Source organism: Artibeus jamaicensis, unplaced genomic scaffold (genome assembly GCF_021234435.1).
Source record: "Artibeus jamaicensis isolate MK-2021 breed Jamaican fruit bat unplaced genomic scaffold, CSHL_Jam_final contig_2259, whole genome shotgun sequence".
NCBI classification, from domain to species: Eukaryota; Metazoa; Chordata; class Mammalia; order Chiroptera; family Phyllostomidae; genus Artibeus; species Artibeus jamaicensis.
The window spans coordinates 8,489,411-8,504,510 of NW_026521468.1; the positions used below are offsets into that span (position 1 = coordinate 8,489,411).

The 15,100-nt window shown below is 69.2% G+C and overlaps 1 protein-coding gene across 3 annotated transcripts in view; it reads left to right on the plus strand.

Moving 5' to 3' along the window:
• The window catches only part of BAHCC1 (BAH domain and coiled-coil containing 1), a 54,833-nt gene that overhangs the window by 16,192 nt on the left and 23,541 nt on the right, over positions 1-15,100 (plus strand). For all 3 annotated transcript variants that reach the window (XM_053660599.1, XM_053660601.1, XM_053660603.1), the window contains exon 3: positions 8,289-8,468. In XM_053660599.1, coding sequence (XP_053516574.1) covers positions 8,289-8,468 — 180 coding nt within the window. The remainder of the gene's footprint in view (positions 1-8,288; positions 8,469-15,100) is intronic.

The following is a 15,100-nucleotide window of genomic DNA, read 5'->3' on the forward strand; positions in this document are numbered from 1 at the left end:
CGGTCCCGGATGGGCTCCGGGCTCGGCCTGTGGCTGGGCGTCCGTGACGGCTGTGCCGCTCTGTCTGCGGCTCTGTTCCGGTGCCAGCCGCCCATGCCACTGAGGTCCGCAGGTGCCCTGGGCTTACCTGGGCATCTCCCACTGCTACCTGGACTGCCTGCAGCTCGTGCCAATCCTGAGCAGCCCCTGGGCAGCCCCGCCAGACCCTGGGTCGCCCTCGGGCGTGGGGAGCTGGCCCTGGGCCTGGCCTGGGACCAGGAAGCTGGAGGGACACAGTGCGCCTTTTTGCTTCCAGACTCCTGAGGTCACATGTGGGGTGCTGAGCAAACTGCCAGGCACAGAGCACCTACCCCGCCTAGAGCCGTGGGGCCTTTTCTGTGCAGGGTACCTTCCCGGAGCCCAGTGTATGACCAGGGTGAGGAGTCAGTCCTCAGACTCAGGGCCCAGGCCCATGCCACCTGCCACCTCTGGGCAGATGGGGTACAAGGGGCAGAGTAGCGGGTCAGCCAGGCCTCTTGCTTGAGTCCTGGTCACACTGGGGGCACTGTAGGGACACAAGCCCCTGGGCTGGCTCTTCCCAGGTGCCTCCCGCAGCCCCGGACTTGCCTTCCTGTGGTGGGAGCACAGGGCTGGGCGCGGGGTCTTCTCTGCTGGAAGCTCCTGCTGGGCCGCCCCACCCCTCCAACCCCTGCCCGCTTCCTTGGCCCGGCCTCCCTCTGCTCCCCTGCAGGAGGCCACCCCCCTGCTGCCCCAGAGCTGCCCTGGGCCCTAGGGACCCCCAGGCCTGTGCGGTGTGGTCCCCCCACCCCAGAAGCCGCTTGCCCAGAAACACGGTTTCACTTCGGAGAACTGTTTTCTTTCTTCCTGCGCTCATGGAATTTCCATGTGAACACGGTTTTTATCTCTGCGCTTTGAAAGGAGCGGGTGGTCCGTCAGAGTTGCCTGGGGTGGGATGTGGAGGGGCTGGAGGTCTCCGCCAGGTCCCGGTTCACACGACGTCCCCCAGATGCTGGGAAGGACCTGGGAGGGTGGGCTCTGGGGGTTGGGCAGGCCAAGGTCGGCTCCCCCAGGTCCCGCCGGAGTCCGGTCTCACTCAGGCCGGTCACAAGCGCTCTTGCTGGGGGGGACACAGGCTTGGCGGGCAGCCCTGGGCCCCTCCACTGGGCCCCTGCCGCCGGGCCGTGAGGTCTTGCTGAGGAGTAAGGAGCGTTTTCGGTTCATCAGGCCCCTGGCCCTCCTGTCACAGCTCAGGTTCCAGGTAGCGCTGCGACCTTTCACGTGCTCCTGACAACCCGTCCTTTCTCTTGTGTGCCAGGCCTCCCCCGCACGGTGCCCCAGCTTTCCTCTGCCCTTCCTGCGGGTCCCCCTGCTCCAGGGCCCCCGCCCCCAGGCACACCCCCGAGGGCCGGAGGTCTGTCTCCAGCCAGCCCCTGGCCGGGTGTGGCAGGGGGTGGGGGGTGCTCAGGCCCTTGGAGCCCTGGCTGGCAAGAACAATGGGCAGGCAGACGGACACGTGGGTGGATCGGCGCGATGCGGAGTGCCCCCGGGCCCCCCAGCACTGCCCTCCCTGGGCCCCCACCCAGCTTCTCCTGCTGAGCAGTCCCTGGGGCCTGGCCAGTGCGGCCACCATGTCACGGCTGCGGGGCCACGTGAGGTGAAGACCCCGGCTCCCCAGTTGCCAACAGAGCGTCCGGCTGTGCAGGGCACCGAGGTGGGGCCCACTCTGTGGTTGAGGAAGACCTGGCCACAGGGCCTGCCTGTGGACCAGTTCTGGGGGGCCCATCCTGGGCTGGCGAGGCCAGGCCACACCAGACCTTGTGAGCAGAGCTGCCCGGTTCCGGGGGTGCAGCGCCCCTGCCCCAGCTGCCCGCTTCCCACCTGCTCACCGCTGAGACGGGGGCACGTCCAGGGTCAGCTCGAGAGTGTGGGGCCTTGGTCCAGGAATGGGGTGCAGAAGCGGGGGCGGGCACCCCCGGATGGGCTGTCCCTTTGACGGGCGGGCGGGGATGAACACACAGGCGCCTGTGTTCACATGAGTGCGTGTGTGGGTGTGCACGCCTGCGTTCACGTGAGTGTGCACACTGGCTCGTGTCCCCAGGGTCCAGGCCAGGGCGGCCCCCAGCAGCAGGCTCACCCCAAGGGGGAGAGAAGGGAGGCCCTTGCTCCTCCAGCTGGGAGGGGCTTGAGGGGGTGGGGCTGCCTCGACTGTCGGTCCGTCAGTCCCACCTCAAGTGTCCTGGAGGGGAGGTGCTGGCCACCAGCCAGGGACAGTGTGAGCCGGGAGGTGTGAAGAACAGGAGCGCAGGGGGGCGGGAAGCAGCCTGGGTGCCCCCCCTGCCGCGCCCCCCCCCCCGCCCTGTGAGTCACTCTCAGCCAGTCGGAGGGCAGCCCCACTGGGGAGCATTGGCTGCCCCTACCCGCCCCACCCCCCGCCAAAGGGCTAAATTTACCCTTTTAATAAGAACCAGATTTATATCCGATTTTCCTTTTCTTCTATTAATTCTGGGCTGTTGGCGGTCGGGCCCGTCCCCTGTCATCGTAACGTCCCTGGGGCCAGTGGCCCAGCAACCACAGTTTTCCTATTATGGCCCGAGAGGCGCTGCTCCTGGGCCAACCACGGCTTCTGGAACATTCTCCTGGGCTGGCCAGGAGCGGCTTCCCGCATGACGACCTCATGTTTCTGGGCGGTGCCCCCGCAGGCCCCCAGGACCAGCCCAGGGGGCCCGCTCCCCACTCCCCACTCCCGCCCCCGCCTGGCGGTTCTGGCTCCTCCCTGCCTCCCCCATTCTCACGCCCGCCCTGTCCCTGCGGGGCCTCTGCGTCCCCTTCTCCACCAGCCACCTCCAGGGAGCCGTGGGCGGCAGCCGGGGTCGTGGGCGGCGTCCCCGGGCGTGGTGGCAGAGGGCGGCTCGCGGCAGGGTGGGTCCGAGGCCGGTGACACTGAGTGGTGTCGACAGCGAGGGCTGCACAGCTCGTGGGCCCCGGGAGCCTGAGCAGCAAGGCCGGAGATCGGAGGGAGCCTTGTGCCTGTCTCGGGGGGGCCCAGGGGGGCTTCGCTGTCACATCGCGTTCAAGCTGGTGGGGCGGAGGGGCACCTGGGCATGTGGGGGGCGCTGGGGCCCTGGTCAGGGTCTTGGAGCTGTAGTTTGGTGCTCCCTGGAGGGCAGGGTCCCCTTCTGCCATGGGTAAGCCTGGATGTGCCCCCACCCCTAGGGTGGAGGAGGTGGGACGAACCCAGGACAGCCCCTCCCGTGCCACCAGGGTCCAGGCCAGTGAGGGGAGCAGTTTGGTGGAGGCCTGACCCTGGGGAGCAGCAACCGTGAGGCCCACCCAGCCCGGGGGCCCTCGGAGCCTGCACCCCAGGCGTGCGCCCATCTATAGCCTGAGTGCACACCCACACCCACGCATGTACCCCGGGCACGCTGGCAAGCGCCCACACACACGTGCCCACACGCCCGGGCGCCGCTCCCCCACAGGTGGCACCTAGAAACTGAACCTGCAAACCCGCGCACACCCACTGGGGCCTCCACAGCTGCGGAGTACGAGGCCCCTGGGCCACCACTGGGGGGGCGGTCCCAGAGCGGCCCGTACCTCCAGGGCCTGGTCTCTGCATCCACTGGGCCATCAGACAGTGGAGTGCCCACCCACCTCCGGGTGGGCTGGACCAGGGCCTCTCCATCTTCACCCACGAAGGGCCCTGAGCCCAGACGTCCTTTCTCCGCCTCCCCCTGGCCTGGAGGAGGGGGTGGGGGCCAGGTCCACCTGGTGGGCTGCTGATCCTGTATCCTCCCCCTGTCTCTCAGCCCAGGATGGGCACTCGAAGGCCAAATGTCCCCTCAGTGCCTCAGCTGCCCCAACAGTCGTTGGGGAGACCCAGGGAGGCCCCGGGGAAGCCGGGGCTCCTCGGCGCCCAGGCAGGCTGTGCAGGGGAGAAGGGGCGCTGTGAGGAGCAGGGAGCCTGAGCAGGTGTGAGCAGGGGGGTGGGGGCTGGTGGGGGCTGGCGCGGGCGGCGGTGCGGCCGCCAGACACCGAGCCGGAGCCCTGTGCCAGCAGCTCCTCGGCCGGGTTTCTGGGAGTGAGCGGCGGGGAGCGCCCAGCGGCTGGGAAGGGACTGCTTCTCGGGAGTGGCCGCCAGCTTTCTCGGCGTCTCAGGGAGGCCATTTTTTATCTTTTACAACCCATTTCACGGTTTCCAGAGAAGGAGGGTGACGGCCCGGCGGCTCACGTAGGTCCCAGCACACGCTCGCTCTGCTGCTGCTCGGCCTCCCACAGCCCTCCCCACATCCAAGGCGCTTTTGCCGTCTGTCCGTTCCTCTGTCCCTTTGCCCACCCCGTTGGGGTAGCAGGGGACTGGAGTGAGGGTGGCCTCTGCTCCGGGCACATGGCAAGGGCCACCCCGGGCCCCTCAGTGGTGTCCGCATCTGTCGGGCATCTTGTCGGGGGCAGGCAGGCCCGGAGACAGGCAGGTAGAGGAAGGCCCCGGGGCCCTGGTTATGCCTGACCACGAGGACCACCCCTGCTGCCCAAGGGTGTCATATTCTGCACGGTGACCCTGTGGCCAAAGGCTGGGCTTCATGGTCACTTGAGATTCTCGGGCTGTCGGGGCGTTCCAGCCCAGCCGGCCCCATCCAGCCGGGGCAGCCAGGAGGGAAGTGGCTGCCCCAGCCAGGGTTCAGGCTGTCCGGGCCCCGGGGCGTGGGGACAGACCAGCCCGCAGGAGTGGGGGCAGAGCCTGAGGAGTTCGGCCGCCGGGGGTGTGAAGCCGGCCTCCTGGGCGGGCTGGCTTCCGGAGCGGTTTTCTCAGCCAGCCCGGGGCCGGAGCCAGGCCTCCGCGGTGCACGGGGCAGAGCTGCAGCCGGAGCCCTGCGTCTGGGGCTGCAGCCCTGGCTGGGCCGCGCTGGGCTGGCCAGGCAGCAGGGGCAGCGGGGGGGCCGATGCTCCGCCCAGGGTGGCCCGCCCTGGGCCTGCGAGCACCCCACACAGCGTGCGGGCCCCTTTCCGAGGCCACCCCCAGGCTGTGTGGTATCCCCGAGACCAGAGCTGATAGCCTGGGGGAACGGCCACCTTGACCTTGTGCACTGGAGGGGAGGGGAGCAGGCAGCCTTGGAGTGGACAGACCGCGTGCGTGCCGCAGCCCAGGCACTCGGGGCTGCGGGCCCAGCCCAGCAATGCCCATTCCCTTGTCAGCTGAAGGGCAGCCTGCCACCTGGGGTCTCTCGATGACACAAATTAACACGAGGTCTGTAAAGACTCCAGTGCAGACAGTGCCAGGATCCGGGGTCCAACCTGAGAGTCCCTGTCCCCCCTGCTGCATGGGGCTCCCATCATTCCCCCAGGCCGGGTCCCAAGTGCTCCATGAGCCAGGGCTCTGACAGGAGGGAAGAAGCCTGCAGCCCTGTTCCCAGCCAGACTTGGCCACGCAGCTCCAGCCCTGGCCCGGGGCCCAGGCTGCCTCAGTGCAGGCTCTGCCTGGGGCTGGTGGCTGCTGGTCGGCGGCTGGGGCTGAGGAGGTGGCATCCAGGTCTGCCACAGCTCTGCCGGCAGGCACAGTGCCATCACCAAACTCCCCAGAGGTGACAGTGGGACCCAGGACGCCCCGTCCCGGGGTCAGGAGCCAGCCGTCCCCTGCCTGACACCCAGCATGGCAGGGCCCATCCGGCACAGCCTGGCGGCGCTTCCCTGTCTCCCAACCCCTGGCCCGGGACGGTGGCGGGCAGGGGACACCTCAGCACTGTCCGCCGGGCCCTGCTGTGCAGGCCCAGGCTGGGGCGTCGGGGGTGTTGGGGCCCGCTGGCCGGTTGGGAGTGAGAGCCCAGGGCAGGGTCCAGAGGGAGCAGCCACCAGAGGGGCCTGCACAGCCTCCCACAGTGGACTTCAGGGGCCACTGTGGCCGGAACATGTCAAGACACATTATCTGCATGGCCAAGCTCTAAGGTTTTTGTGCGGAAAGAGGAGCGGAGGCCCCCCAGGTGATGGCCCAGCCTAAGTGGGGACACTGGGGACCCCTGCAGATTGCCCACTTGGTCAGGAGGGGCCCAGTGGCTGGGGTGCTGGGCCAAGTCAGGTGGGAAGGGGGCCAGGCTGGTGTGGGGTTCCTGGCCACAGCGGGAAGCACAGCCTGTCACCAGTGTGCCCCTGGCTTTTCGGAGCCAGGACCGAGGCTGGCTGGCCTCTGCCCCCCGCCCCCATCCCACCCCACAGTCCCCACGTGGTGAGGCCCCCTTTCTGGGGTGGCGTCCAAACAGGATGCCCCTGAAAGTCCCCCAAAAGGCCAGGGTCTGTCTCTGTGTTCCACTCTGGGGCCCATCCAGGTGACCCCCCCACTCAGCCTCAGGCCTGCTCCCGCCAGCCCTCACCCTGGGGGGTGGCCCTTGGGGGTCAAGGTCTTCAGGGGTAGCCTTCCCCCCTCTGAAGGGGGCCCTGTCTGTCTGAGACCCGGCTCACGCTGCCCCAGGGCCCTGTAGGCCCCGCCAGCCCCCTCCTTGGGGGTGTGGGAGCACCCAAGGTGTGGGGTTCCCAGGCCAGGCTCCTGGAGAAACCCTTTGTCCAGGCCCGGCTTTTGGACGGGGCTGCTCGCTACTTTCCCCGGGAGAAGCCGGGTATGAGGGACTTTCCTGGGCCAGTGTGGGGGCGGGCAGGCCCGGGGGACTTGGGGGGGCCTGGGCGAGGCAGGAAGAGGCCTCGCTCACCCCACAGGCATGGCCCCCCAGGGGTCCTCTCCCCTCTGCTCCACCCACCTGCTTGGGAGGCCTGAGCTTCCCTTCCCAGGCCTGTGTCCCCACCCCTGGCTGGACGGGCCTGTGGTCTGGCCGCGGCCCATCGCCGCCCCGGCCCTGCGGCCTGGGAAGTCCCTGGCTCCCGGGCCCCATTGCCCCTGCCCCCGTGTCCTCTCCGGATCTCCCTGCAGCCTGACACACACCCACCCCAGAAGGCAGCTCACACCCCAGTCCCCGGCCAGCACCGGCAGGCCTTTCCTCCGTGCCGTGCCCAGGAGAGCTCCCTGTCAGCCGCCAGGCTTGGCCCTGGAGCCTGGGTGCCCAGCGGGGCAGCCCCTCCCTTCCCAACCCGGCTTCCCTCCTCTGCTGAGTCACCCCGGGTCTGCGGCGCTTCCAGGGCCAAGCCCAGCTGCATGCGGCACCACAAACTCAGAGTCCTCCTGCCTCCCGGGCTGGGAAACAGCCGCCCCAGTTCACCTGGGGCCCGGCCCGCTGCCTCCCGGGCCCCCCCCACGCACACACCTCAGCAGTCCCCTGCACTCAGCCCAACGGACAGCAAGCCCCCCACTGCCTGCTCCCCACCCCCTGGGAGAGTCCCAAGCCAGGCTCGCTGCCGGTGGGGAGGTGACCAGGGCACCCTGCCAGAGTGGGGGCCTAGCCTGCGGCCCAGGACCACCCGCCAGGCAGCGGGCTGGCGCTGGGTGGATGGGTATGTTCTTCCTGTGCAAGTCACCAGTCTCCATGGAAACCCAAGCCAGCTCACGCAGCCTGGCCTTGGCCACTGGCCTTGGACAGAGAGGGGACACAGTGCTGGTGGGTACAGGTGGGCGTGGTGAACAGAGTGGGCAGGCCCCAGGCCGCCTGCTGGGGAAGCCAGCGACATCCTGGGCTGAGTGCCTGCCTGCCCGAGGCTCTAGGCCAGCCCACTCAGGGCCTGGCCCTGAGCCAGGGGTGACGGAAAAGCAAGCCCACACGCCCCCCTCCTCTCGCTTGCCCTGCCTCAGTATCTCCTCCTGCTTGTCCGGGCTGGGCCCCCAGTCTGAGGAGTCGGTGGACCTGGGAGAAAGGGGGGCCCCGCTGTGTGGAAAGGCCAGCCCCCTGTGCCAGCTGGAGGGTGGCCAGACCATGCTGGGCCTGCAGGGCGGGGTGGGGCCCCGGGGGCTGTGCTGACCCCAGCCCCTTCCAAGAGCTGTGGGCAAAGCACTCTGGCGGGACAGCCGGACTCAGAGGCCTGGGAAAATCCGGCACTCTGCCTCCCAGAAGGCTGCCCGTGGGGCACAGGCTGCCCCAGGGTCCCTGAACAGTGCCTGGCGCCTGGTGGGTGTGGGTGGGCTGGGCTGGGGGTGGGGGGCAATGGATGTGCCACACTCGAGGGTTTCGAATTGACAGGAGGCACCGGGGCCTTGGGATCCTGAGTGTGTCTGTCAGGTCCGAGCGGCAGCCTCTCCCGCCCCAGCTTCTTGGCTATTTGAAGGCAAAAGCCCAGGGAGCTTGGGGCCTAAGAACCACCCGCGAGGGCTCCGTGGAGGGTGCTGCCCCTGCCCGGGCTGACTCTCGTCCCTGTGTCCACAGCCGGCAGCCGCCTGATGGGGAGCCCCCCGGCCTCCTCTTTCTTGGGCAGCTTCCTCGGCGGCAGCCTGGGCGCAGCGGCCTCCTCGCACCCCAGCGGCCCCACGCCCGCCCCCTCGGAGCAGGCCTACCGCAGCTCCCACCCCGCCCCCTCCCAGCTCTGGTTCTCCCACTCCCATGAAGGTAAGTCCGGGCCCTGGGCCCCCAAGGGCCCTGCGTTCAGGCCGGGGTGATGCCGGGGTGATACACTGGGCGCCACTGCTGTGTGGAGGGCCCTGGTGAGGGGCTGCCTGCCCGCGGGGGCTGAGGCTTGGAAACGGGGCGGGCCTGCCAGGCAGCGGCTCTGGCCAGATGTGCAGTGCAGCTGGGCAGAGAGGGAGAGAAGGGGGCAGGGCCCGGAGGGCTCCAGGGAGCCAAGGAAATGTGGGACCCAGCTGGGCCAGCGCGGCTGGGCCGCGCCCTCCGCCCCCGGCTGCGCCCGCCCCCCGGACTCAGGGAGGCCTGGGCTCCAGATGTGCCAGCCGGGAGGGAGGCCGGGAGGGAGAGGGCTGTCAGCACCCTGAGGCTGCCACTCTGGGGGCCTGGCCCAGAACAGGGTCCCTCCCAGGTCCACCGCCTCGGGGGTGGGACACTGCCCCGTACACACAGTAGGTGCCCAATGAAGACGAGTGTTCGGAGGCAGGAGGGCCCCTGGAGGCCATTGGGGGACTCTGGGGCACCCGCCCCCGCTGGCTCCCTGCGGTCTGTTCAGTCCCTTGGCACTGTGACGTTGGCAGTGGCCCTGAACCTGTGGCTGCTGGTCCCCGCTGGGCCTGGTCCCCAGTGGCACGGGGAGGGCTAAGCCCAGCGGCGGCTGGCACGTGGAGAGGTGATCGCAGTTGGCAGCGGGCACAGAAGGCTCTCCGCCCCTGGCACTGGCACCCGTGTCACTCAGCGGCTGCCGAGTGGCGGGCGTTGTGTGTGGAGCACACGGATCCGCACGCCGGGCCTTCCGGGCGGGAGAGCAGCGCCGGGCACTGCTGGGGAGCGAGAGAAGCCTCTCTTTGTGCAACAAGAAAGGGGCTGTGTTCCAAACGGGACAGGTGACGAGTGAGGGACAGCTGTTAAAATGATCTGGGCTCGGAGCGCCGTGCGGAGGGCACATGCTGGGCGGGCGACACGGAGGGGGGCCACCGGCCCTGAGGGACACAGGTGGCAGTGCAGGGCCCAGCTCCGGCCACTGCCATCGCCGCTGCCCAAGTCTGCACCCCCGAGGGGAGACCCGTGCCGCCGGGCGGGGCCTTACTGTGGGGCCTGCTGTTCCCACCTCACACTCCGGGCGGTAGCGGCCTCTGGCTCCCGGGATGTCTGCGGGAGGGAGGGGGCGGCTGGGCTCCAGGGCGCTGGCAGGGGAGGCCGCAGCAACCGGCATAACGGCTGTGCCTGTCTCCAGCCTGGCCACAGGTGTGCCGCACGCCCACGCTAGCTGACTTGGTTTCCCCTTCTCGCAGCAGTTGTCCCCGGTAGGGGCCTGGGAGCCGCGGCAGCCCCGCCGCCCCTCGGGGACTTCTAGGCAAGGAGGGCGGTTTGTGGGCAGCGCCACCTGCCCTGGGCCCTGGTGACTGTGCCCCAGCCCTGCTCCTCTGCTGGGGGCGGCGGCCTCAGCAGCCTCCAGCCACTCACTTCCCCCAGCCAACCGCCGCCTAGGAGGAACCGCTTGCAGCTCTGTGGCAACCCAACGCCCTCAGCCGCAGCCCCAGGGACGCCCACCTGGCTGGGAGTGAGGCCGGTGGATGGGCGCCCCCCGCCCTCCTTCCTGCCCATCCTGGAGAGGCAGCTCTTTGGGGGCAGGGGCCGCCTGCTGAGTGAGGGGAGGGGTCAGAGCTGGGGCACATTGAGGCGTTTCTGCCCCACACCAGCCCCAAGAGCTGGTGGTCATCTGTCCATCCCCAGGCCCCTCTGGGTGGACATGCCCATGGTCAAGTTGGGGAGAGCACACCTGTTGGGACAGTGGGCTTGGTGGGGCGGGCTCAGGTGGACGCAGGACAGGGGTGGCAGGTGTGCCTCTGAGCCACCCTCCCAGGCTCCAGAACAGGGAGGCCAGTGTGGGTCCCACCTGAGGTCAGCGGTGCCTCACGTTACCCTTCCCACCTTCTCTTCTGCGCTCTCACTCAGGCCGCCCGCTCGGGGATCCCCTTCCTGCAGGGCCCCTGCCCCCCACCCTGCCGTCCGGCCTGCCCGGGGCAGCCCCGCCGGCCACGTGGTGCCGGCCGCCTCGCTGTGAGCAGTGTGAGCGAAGGCCGGCGAGCCGCGGGCGGGGCGGCTGTGGCAGCGCCGGCTGGCTGGCTGCCCTGGCAGCGTGCCTGGCTGCTAGTTTGACTGGGTGCCAGCTGGCTCCCCACGTGCCGGGGCCTGTTTCTCTGCCATGTGTGTTGGGGGAGGGGGCACGCGACACGGCCGGAGAGTGGGGGCCTCGGGCGCCGTGGGCCGCCTGGGCGGGCTGCTCAGCGCCTGGGTCTCACCCTCCGTCCTCCGTTCTCTCTGCCAGCCTCAGGAAGGGCCGGAAGGCAGGTGCCCCCCCCAAACCTGGCCAGGGCTGGGTCTCTGGGTTCTTACCTTTGGGGCAAGGAGGGTGGGATGGGGCAGCAAATGGGGACCACGTGTAGGGGTGGACCCAGGTGCCCCCTATTCCGAGCAGGTCCCACCTCTGCATTGGTGGCCCCACCTCCCCTGGGGGCATCTGGAGTGCAGGGGAGCGGCCCTGAACATCTGGCCGGGGCCCCACCAGCCAGCGGCTGGACACTCCCCTCTGGGGCTTAGGGCTCGGGTGGGCGGCGGAACTGGCAGGGGTTGGGTGAGCCAGCGTCCAGCCGGCCTGCCCCAGGGGTCGGATGGGGGGGCGGGGGTGCAGCACAGCTGGTCCTATTGTCCAGGAGCCCGGCCCCTCCCTCCTGGTCCCTCCCTCAGCTGCCTGGCTGGGACCACCCACAGGGCTGATGAAAGGGGATTCTGTTCCTGGGGGCTCAGCTGGGGAGGGGTGGGGCCCCTCCGCTGGGCCACGTGGCCTGAGCTCCTCGTGGTCTCTCGTGCCACCTGGAGGGAGAGCCCTGGGCGGCAGGGCCCACGGACCAGCTCAGGCCCCAGGCCGGGTCTCAGCCGCCTCTCTGGGGGAGCCACACCCTCCGCTGAGTCTCTGGGCCGGCTGGTACCGGGCTGTGCCAGAGAGCCACCCGCATCCCTACCAGGCCCGTCCCCTAGCTCCCGAGTCCCCCCGCCTGTCTCCTCTCCTCTCCTCTGAGACCCCAGGGCTGGCCAGGGTTTCTGGGAGCCGGCGGAAGGCAGGGCCACCCTGCGTGAGGGACGGAGGCCCCGCCCAGCAGCTGCCCCCTCTGTGTGGCCCAGAGGCCCTCCCGACCCCTCAGCCCAGCTTCCAGAACTGTCCAGAGAGCTCACCCCCTGCTGCCGACATGGCCTCTTAGGACCATTGACTGTCACGCCCGGCCCTGCCCTGCAGCCCAGGGAACACCCTTGCCCCGCCTACCTGTCCCTTGCTCAGGGGCCAGCAGGGATGACAGGCTGCGCTGAACTGTGGGGACGGTGCCGGGGAAGGGCCCAAGCTCCCTACAACTCAACGCAGCGGGAACAGAACCCTCTGGCCCCCGCCACCTTCGACAGAGAGAGGGGGTGTCCTGTCTGGACCCCGGCCTGGGGCCTGCAGCCACAGGTGGCCCTGAGGTAGGGGCCAGGTGGCACACCTGGGTGGCACGCAGGGTGACAGCGTGTTGTCCTGGCCCTGGCCCTGCTCACTTCTCCCAGAAACCCCATGTCATGTGGGGGTGGGGTCAGGACTGCTGGACAACGCCCCGGCCCCCAGCCTCTTGCCAGGCCACAGGCTGCGTTGGCCTCCAGTCCACAGTGCCAGGCCCTGAGGCTGGGAGAGCCACAACGCCGCCAAGCCTCGGTTTCCCCATCCGCACACCGCACTGAGTGGAAGTGCTGCTCAGGCCCCCGTGATGCCGGCGGCACGGCCAGGGCCAAAGGGAGGCCTCCTGGAGCACCCACCCGCAACGCGCCTGTCCCCGCCTGTCCCTGTTCACTGGTGGGCCGGGGCCCTGGCGCCTTGCTGTGCTGATGTCGGCAGCAGCTGAGGGTCCCGTGGGTGGGCAGCCCTGGGTCTGACTGGGTGGGAGTGGCCCTGTGTTGCTGCCTGGCCAGAGGTCTCTGTCCGGCGAAGGTTTGGGAGGGCCTCTCTCTTCCCTGCGGAGCACGTGCTGGGAGCCCGGGACCCGGGACCGTCCACCCAAGTGTTGCCACACCTCCCGGCCCAGAACAGACTGCTGGCCCCGCACCTGCTTTAGACCCTGTGCACCGCCCTGCCTGCCTGCCCACGTTCCCAGTAGGCCGACTTTCCTGGGTGTGGCCAGCACAGGCCAGGGGTGCAGTGAGGGGGGCTGCCCGCTGAGGGGTCAGGAGCCCAGGCACCTGGCTACCCGACCCGCCAACCCCCACTGCTCCCGGGCGCTGAGAGCATGGACTCGGCTCTCTTGCTCACTTAAGTCGTGGGACTGGATCAAGTCTCCTGGCAACCCAGCCGTAGGGGCAGGATGGGGAGTCCTCCGGGAGACATCCACCCAGGCCAGGGGCCCCCCATGGAGCTTGCTGGGGTTTCCAGGGCTCTGGGCTGGTGGGCAGGGCCCACAGGTCCCGGGCTTTGCTGCAGGTGCTGCCTGTCAGTCAGAGGGATCACAGCAGCCCCAACCTCAGCAGGTGCAAGGGTCTGGGAAGGGCGTCCCGGATGGAGCCTCATGGAGCGGTGTGGGCAGCGGAGCTCTGGCCCGGTCCCAAGGGGTCCAGCCCGCCTCCCCCAGGGCCGCCACCCTGCTTCTACCCTCTCTTCCTGCCCAGAGCCCCCAGGGACTCCCCCATTCTCCTCCCAGGCAGCCCCTTCAAGGGCCTGGCAGCCCTGGCTTCTGGCTTCTGGTCTCAGAACAGCTGCTCTGATTCATAAAAAACATTTTTTAATTTTTTTCCTCAATTCAGAAAGTGTGGTCTTGCTGGGAAAAGAAAGGGCCTTTCTGCGGCAGGGCCGGGAGGACTTCTCCCCTTCCTGGCTCAGCCCCCACCCCCACCACATGCCCTCTCCCAGCCCAGATTCCTGTCTGGGGTCCCCGGGGGTACGCCCCCTGCAGCCTGCGGATGGAAGGCGGTCCCCGGTAGATTTCTGCCCCTCCTGGAGGATGTCACCCCCTTGGGGCAAAAGTGGAAGCACAGGAGGACCATGGCCCCACTCCGCCCCCAGAGGCGCCGGCAGGAAGGAGCCCACCCCTCGCCAGCTCCCCCAGAGGGCGGGTGGGCGGGAGGCCCAGACCTCCCTGGGGGTCACAGGGGGGTCCACGCCTGGGAAGTGGAGTCTGGGAAGGAGGAATTTACAGACTTCTGTTTACCAAAACGAGGCCTGTAAAACATTCAACAGCAGCCAATTAAAGGGGGCAGCATTGTCGGGCCTCTGCCCCCCGCCCCGGCCGCTCCCACCCCGGCTGCTTTTGTCAAGGCTTCCGGGAGCTGAGTTTAATCCAGGAAACATCTGCTCCAGATGCTTCTCTGCACACCAACCAGGCCGGTCGGCGCTCCGGGCTCAGCCCGCGCCCGGCAGGATGGGAGGGGGCGGGGTGCAGGCCAGGGCGGCAGGCCTGGGAGCTGGCCTGGACCCCTGGGTGTGCTGTCCCTCGGCCCGTGGGACCCGGACGCCGGGGCTTGGCAGGCGTCCACGGTAGCGCCTCGGGCTCCTGGGCCAGAAAATGCCCAACTGTGACATTAAGGGCTGAGCGGTGATGGCCAGTCACTGCTGAGGGGCCTGCTGGGATTGGGGTGCAGGACGCCCCATTGGGACTGGGGTCTATTTCCTGGGTGACCCCGAAGTGCCCCCGGTAGACGTCTGACTGCTCCCCTGGGCTCTGGTCCTGCAGCACCTGACGGTCCTGACCTCCGAGCTGGGGTCCGCAGCGGCCCCAGCTGCCCGCCCCCCGGCACCATGGTAGCATCCAGGCCACGCCGGACCCCGCCCCCACCCACCCCCCAGTCTGACAAGGTCAGTGGCCTTGGATTGGCCCCAGCCACCTGCCATGCTCCGGGCCTGCCTGGAGGCCTGTGTCTCTCCCTTCCCACAGCGCAGCTGCGATGGCGCTCAAACCTGCCCAGGGACCCTGCCTGGGAGCCAGCCTGCCCTCCCTCTCCCGGCCCCTGGTGCCTCCGCTCCCGGGGAGACCCCGGGATTCCTGCCCCCTTGTCACAGCGAAGGCGGGCCAGAAGCTGGGTGGGGAACCGCTGCCCATAGCCTGTGCAGTCACGGGGTCCCCGAGAGAAGCCCCTCTGAGGCCCATTCTCCCCGGGCAGATGCTGAGAGCATGAGCTTCAGAGTCAGACAGGGTCCACCTGCCCCATCCCGTGGGCACCTTGGCCAGCCCGCTGCTCCCTTCTGGGCCCCCTGGGGAGGGGCCATGTTGCCGGTGGCTGGGGGCTCTTGGCCTCCAGCAGACAGGCCACCCCTCCCCGTGCCTGCGTCCCTGGCCAGTTAGTTTTGTCCTTGTCCCTTCTGGGGGGCAGCGTGCGTGTCCCAAGTGGCTGGAGCTCCCCAAGGTCCAACGCCAAGGGGCGGGCTGGGTTCCAGGGACGGCTGGCCTGGTGGCCAGGTTCCTGTGCTGGGCAGAGCTGGGCGGGGCAGACCGTCCCCTCAGAGTGACAGGGAGTGGCCTGCTGGCCTGACTCAGAGGCACCAGGGACGGTGTCGGGCCCGGGAACCAACACAGGGAACTCTTCGGTGGTAACTCCCCCAGTGT